Raw genomic sequence first — 6,235 nt, forward strand, 5'->3', positions numbered from 1 at the left:
ACAAGTGTTTTCAATTCAATTCAACATAATATCGCTATTCTGTGTGTGTTTGTGTGTGTGTGTATGTTTGCGATAACGCTCGCCATACTGTATAGGTTTTTCATTCCAAATTGACCCTTTTTCATTTAAAACTAGCTGAACCCGGCATGCGTTGCAATGCCACAATAACGCATGCAATTCCCATTCCCATTTGAAATTATTGCGTTGCAATGACACTCATTCCCGTTTCCGTACGCGTTATTTTCCGTTTTTTTTTCACAGTAATCTTCCCGGACATGCATACAACAAATCCTGAAAGTTCCATCGTAATCGGTTCGGTGGTTTAGGAGCCTATTCGAGACACACACACAGACATTCATTTTTATATACATTGATTTACCCTTTTTCATTTCAAATTGACATTGAAAAGGGGTAAATTTTGAATGAAAAACCTGTAATAGTTGTTGCGATTCGACATACGTACGTCACAACTAAAACACTGCCAACAAAACGTACGAACATGATAACAGATCAACAAAAATCTTCTATATATACTGTTTGCTACCAGTGTTTCCTCTAGGGCAATAAGTCTCTAAGCATTTTGCGCCATCCATTGAATATTTAGTTACTTAATTTTTCTTTTGATGTTTATACCATTTTTTTCATATTAAACAATTAAATTTAAATATATTAAATTGAAAAAAATTCGACCGCATGCGGATCGAACACAGGACCGACACATTTCTTAAAATTTAATAGCTTAATGTGCCATAACCCAAGTGATGATATTTCATCAGGCACAACACTAGTTACATATGTAGATAATAACGGATACACCCAGCATCTAAAGACCATTTAAATACAAAGTTATACCCACTGTCGAATAATTTTGGATTGGGTGACGCCGGGTATGTAATATTTTCATATATGCATTTTGAATATAAAATGAAGTATTTATTCCAAGAACAAAAACATAGTTTTATTACATTCATAAAATTAATTCTACAAGCAAGAAAATTTTGTATACATCGAATACATATAAATATAATATTGTCTCAAACTTGGTGTTTTAATATTATAAAAATTAGTTTTTATGCATTTTATTTCTTCTTATAGACTTCCTGTATATTATTTTCCACTTATGGAACCGAATATGTTTAATTTGGGACTATTATAGAAATTTTCATTTTTATTTTACATTTTGATTGAATCTTATTTGCAAAATTTTGCTTTATTTAACAAAAAATTCTTATGAAAGTTCAAAAGTAGATATGTATAAGTATACTTGGGAGTGGTATTTGAAAGGTTTTTACTATCTTATAATAATCTACATATGTATACTAAAATGTATTGAATAACTTCATTTTATATTTTTGATTTTAATACACTCCAAGGCCCAAAAAGAAAACAGTGGATACGAATCGACGCAATCTAAAACGACCTGATTCAATACATCCATTATTCGATTCTCAAATTCTGCCATACAATTTTTTTTATCCGACGTATCACTCGGCAAGTTCCAATTTTTACTGAAAGCATTGCTGCTTTTGATCTTGTCTGTATCCAATTCAGTTTCAACCGCTACTTCCTGATTCATCTCGCTCTTATTTCGAATGGAATAATACTCGACGAGCAAATCTTCGATCAAATGAAAAACAAAAAACGTTCTATCGACATACTCCGGATTGTCGAACTCTAAAATGACTTCATCGCACACTTTCAAACGATGCAACAAATCATCCAAGCTCTTCATCAACTTTGCCAGTGAATATTGTATAAATACTGGCGATTTGTTCAAAGCGTACAAAGATTTCAATTTACTTTTCCAAACGAGACCCTGAAATATATTAAAACTTAAAAATAACAAACAGCAATCATAATATAAAACATTACAAACAAAATAAATATATATAAACCATATAATCATCAGACGTGTTTATGATACAGTCAATTTTTTCTTCTATAATATCAGAAATTTTATTAAACGTCGGCAAATAAATATTCCGATCGAATAATATATCAATGATTTCGCTGACGATGTGAGATATGCATTTGTATAAATGATTTTGAGACGGATCATCCGACATGTTGCTCAGAAAGTCAACGAGGACTTCCAATGACTCGTCTATTTTATTCAAAGTTCCTGAAATACAACAATGAGAAATAAATTGAATTGTTTTTGTGTTATTTATTAATTCGTTCGTTTACTTTCTACGACGTAGCCTTCATTTGAGTAAGTTTGAGATGGTCCTCTTCCGGATTGGTATGCAGAATCTTGAGACATTTGAGACTCGGATATTTGTAGACCTTTAAAATTTGATATTGCGCTTTTAATTTCTTTTATAGAGCTTATAATTTTTAAATTGACTCTGGTCCTTTCTTTAGCCTCGCTGGTGATCAGTTGAGACGGTCTTTCTTCGGCATCTATAGTCATCTCCTTACAAAGATCCGCCAGTATGTTATTAGTGGACTCATTGTCTTGGATTTCTTCGGTGAATATTCCTTCGTCTGTATTGAAATTGTTGATGTTTTCTTGTTTGATTTTCGTTTGGATGCTTTTGCAGAAATCTATCGTCGACATATGTTTGGGTTTACATTTAATTATGCAAATGACTGTCGAAATAAGGCATTTTTGCAGCAGATTCGCAACTGAAAATATAATATGTCCACATGTTATTATTAAGCATTCATAGTTTGTATACAAATTGTCAAAATGAAAATATTGTTTTTCATTTGTTTTATATGAACATTTCAAAGGTCAATTTTCTACTTCGGAATAATTGAAAAATGGTCGAAAACTATTGTTGAAAGGCTTTTCAATCGTTAAATATAGACGAATAATTGGCAAAATAGCAGCTGAGTTTCCGTAGAAGAATAATAAATAAGAAATATTGACAAACCATGCTCCTTCACTTCCTCCATGATTTACGCATTGCCGCTTCAATTTTGGCCCTAGCACCACTTTTTATGCTCGCGCGTCTTTTTACAAACGTCATTTATTTTTCGATTCATATTAATTAAAATCTATAAACTAGCTTATCTAACGTGAGCTCGTTGATACGATATATTTTACCAAATATATAATTTGACTTTTCAATTTCTTAAGCAAATTTTATCTCGTATTTTTTTACTTTATCTATGTACGTAGTCATTGTGGAAAACGGGTAATTCCTTACATTTTGATCGCACAAACGATTATTATTGCCACGAAAATCGTGAATCGTGAATTTGGCACTCGAGCTTTCGTTAGTATTGTTACGTATACTAAAAAGAGCCGTCGGATTAGGCCGAGTAGCATCTCAGAGACTGTGACCGTTATAATTGGTTTCGAGACTATCTCCCCCCGAATGCACTTAGCGGGGGTAGCCGTCTCATTCCGGTAGAGTTCTCAGAACCGGTACCGTGAGACCGAATGTCGTGGGAATACATATCCGAATACGTGACATAACAATAGGCAAACAAATTAGACGTTGAAGATGTCCTGAGAGATCTATCCCTTATAAGGCGATACTTGGGCGATATCAAGACATTCTGGACTGAGCACTGCCAGTGCGTGTATCTCCTTAATCATCAATAAATGCTGTGAGACGACTTTGGCCTTTTACTTGGATCCTCCACCCACCCCTACGCAACAGTATGATAGTTCGCGTAATTAACTCTCGATGGATGGAATTTTCGGGCGCCAGATGATCCGCAATTGACATTTTAGTGACGTGTGTGAAGTGTGGCAGCTCTACAACATGGTTACGTTTCGTTCACCATCCTGCGAGTGGGACCAACTTGGTCATTTTGGTCTGTTGCTTTACTTCCTTCCCGCCCATCACATTAAATAGTCGTGCCTTAACAATTCCGTCGTTTCACTTCATAATGTAATCGCCGAACCAGTAACAGTAGATAAAGTTTTATGATCATGCAAAAATTTGATCTCGATATTTTGACTGATTCGAACTCAAAATCGATCACTGATCACGTTTTCATGATCTAGAAAAAATGTGTGTGTGTGTCTTTCTGTGTATTTTGATAATTTTTTGAACACCGTTCATTCTTTAGAACTCAAACTTAGTATCGGTTACTGAAATTCTTATCGTTTGCAAGTTGACCAAAAATGGTACTTTCCCTTATAGGTGTCCTCTGTTTTTAAGTTTTTGAATTAAATTATCTCCCAATCTGCTAACTGAATCAGACTGAATTTTTTTTTACATGTTATAGAAATTATAAATTTTATACCATAATATTTTTACCTCAACCGGAACTAGTATTCAAGCATAATCCTTGTATCTATGCAAAGAAAATAAAAAAGAAATCATTAAATTTAATAAACTGAAAGCGGAATTTTTTCCTCTTAGAAAAGTCAAAAGTGTTGTGACGATTTTTTCCACAACCCTGAACGTATCAAGCTGAAAATTTATATTTGAATTCTTTATTTTAATTTGAGATAGTGAAAGCATTATAGCTGCTGACCAATATATAGTCATTAGCCACTTGAACGCTGTAATATAAGTGCTGATCAGTAATATCATCAAAAGCACTGAAATTCTTCAATAATATTTGAAGGTTCATTAGTCAACAACTGCAACACTTTCATTTCTTGCAACCAACCGATGAATACATTGTTTTAATAATCAATATTTATTAGTCATGTGAATTATTTCAATGTTAAAAAATCAAACATTGAGCCTAACAACCGAGTATAATCTATGCTCTTTATGGATAAGTTTGTTCACAACTAACTGATGGCAATTTAAAATTTTCTGTATTGAACGAAACTTGCTAGATAAGCTAAAATTACAATTCTATTCTTAAACACACGTAGAGGAGATATAGCAGTAATTACCCTTTTGGAATTTGATTCTCTTATTCACGACTAATCGATAACGTGTACATGTACTTACATGTATTATAGACCTTACCTTTATAGAAATTTCAATTTACCTTCGGATAGAAGGTTGCTAAGAGATACATCTTTATTATTTTTACAATGGTCAGCATTTACACCCGCTTGAGAACAATCCTTGGAAACTTTTGGTATTCCACAAAAGACATTGAGCTAAAAAGCAGCCATAGAAAGTGTAGCAAGAGAAAAAGACCCGGTATCATTCCTTCTTATAATACTTACACAATGGGTTTGGTGCAAACGATCGACAAGCGCCAGACAGACTGAACCACAGATTAACTGGATGGCTGCTTTAAACGCAATTCTCGACTTCACGAATGATAGATTGCACATCAGATGACGAGTAACCTTTCGATGTGCACAGATGCAATTATTAAAATTGAGTTGGATCTTTCTGGCGAGTTTAATAAGGCGAAATTCGGAACTAAAGTATCAGAAGCATACGTAGGGTAGGTATGTCGGAACTTCGGGAAGATTTCGCTTAGTGTAAGTGCGAGCATTGCTCACGCATAAGGTACACGTATCGTTAACCCTTTGCCCGCGGCAATAAATAAAGCGAACAAGCCCTGTACGCGGCTCGCGAATTTGGCAATCGAGTTTTCGACCTTAAATACAGATTTTAATATTTACTCAAGTAACCAGATATGTTAATTAACACATAAAGTATTATTTTAAACAATAAAATACATAATATATCTCGTAGTTTTGGCTTAATTGTCAAATAATCATTCTTCATACAATTGAGACGTACCGTCCCCATTGTTCAACAGACGTGACGTCACATAAACGAGGTTTCAGTATGGTTCCACAAAAAACTAATTTTGACTGGTATATATTCATTTTAAGCAAATTGAATAGATAGCATTCAACTCTCAGTAATATATTCAACCAATTTTGAACCTTAAAACAGTTGAAATAGGCGCATAAAAGCCTCAAAATTCCGTGCAAAGTTCAGAAATTCTATTGAAGACAGCCGCGCTACAGACTTGTCGCCCAAAGCTTCCATAGAAGACGGCCGCGGGCAAACGATTAATCTGTGGTTCAGTCTGTCTGGCACTTGTCGATCGTTTGCACCGCATCCTTACACAATATCTAAATTTGTATTAACATTAACATTTGGATTACAGCTCCCGGCATTCTTATCCTGCAAAATTCGGTCATAATTGAGAAGAAGTCATACAAAACGCTGACGAAGGACATCGTCAAATACGACGATATTAACGATGTATTGATGACATCACAGCTGAAAACTCACCGTATTTAATCAGTCGACGGATCTAGATAAAATATTGAACAAACAGAAAGAAATGTTTATTTGGACATGTCACAGAGGGGGGAAACATCTAAAATAACACTCGCAAA

The 6,235-nt window shown here is 34.2% G+C and overlaps 1 protein-coding gene across 1 annotated transcript; it reads right to left on the bottom strand.

The window, feature by feature from the left end:
• Positions 1-914: 914 nt before the first annotated feature.
• LOC143919165 (uncharacterized) lies at positions 915-2,933 on the bottom strand. The gene is made up of 4 exons (XM_077441364.1): positions 2,880-2,933; positions 2,188-2,628; positions 1,896-2,122; positions 915-1,816 (listed from the first exon to the last, which is right to left on the bottom strand). Exons 1-4 carry the CDS (start codon positions 2,899-2,901, stop codon positions 1,340-1,342), a joined length of 1,167 nt encoding a protein of 388 aa, XP_077297490.1. The 5' UTR covers positions 2,902-2,933; the 3' UTR covers positions 915-1,339.
• Positions 2,934-6,235: the final 3,302 nt, after the last annotated feature.

Source organism: Arctopsyche grandis, chromosome 11 (genome assembly GCF_051622035.1).
Source record: "Arctopsyche grandis isolate Sample6627 chromosome 11, ASM5162203v2, whole genome shotgun sequence".
NCBI lineage: Eukaryota > Metazoa > Arthropoda > Insecta > Trichoptera > Hydropsychidae > Arctopsyche > Arctopsyche grandis.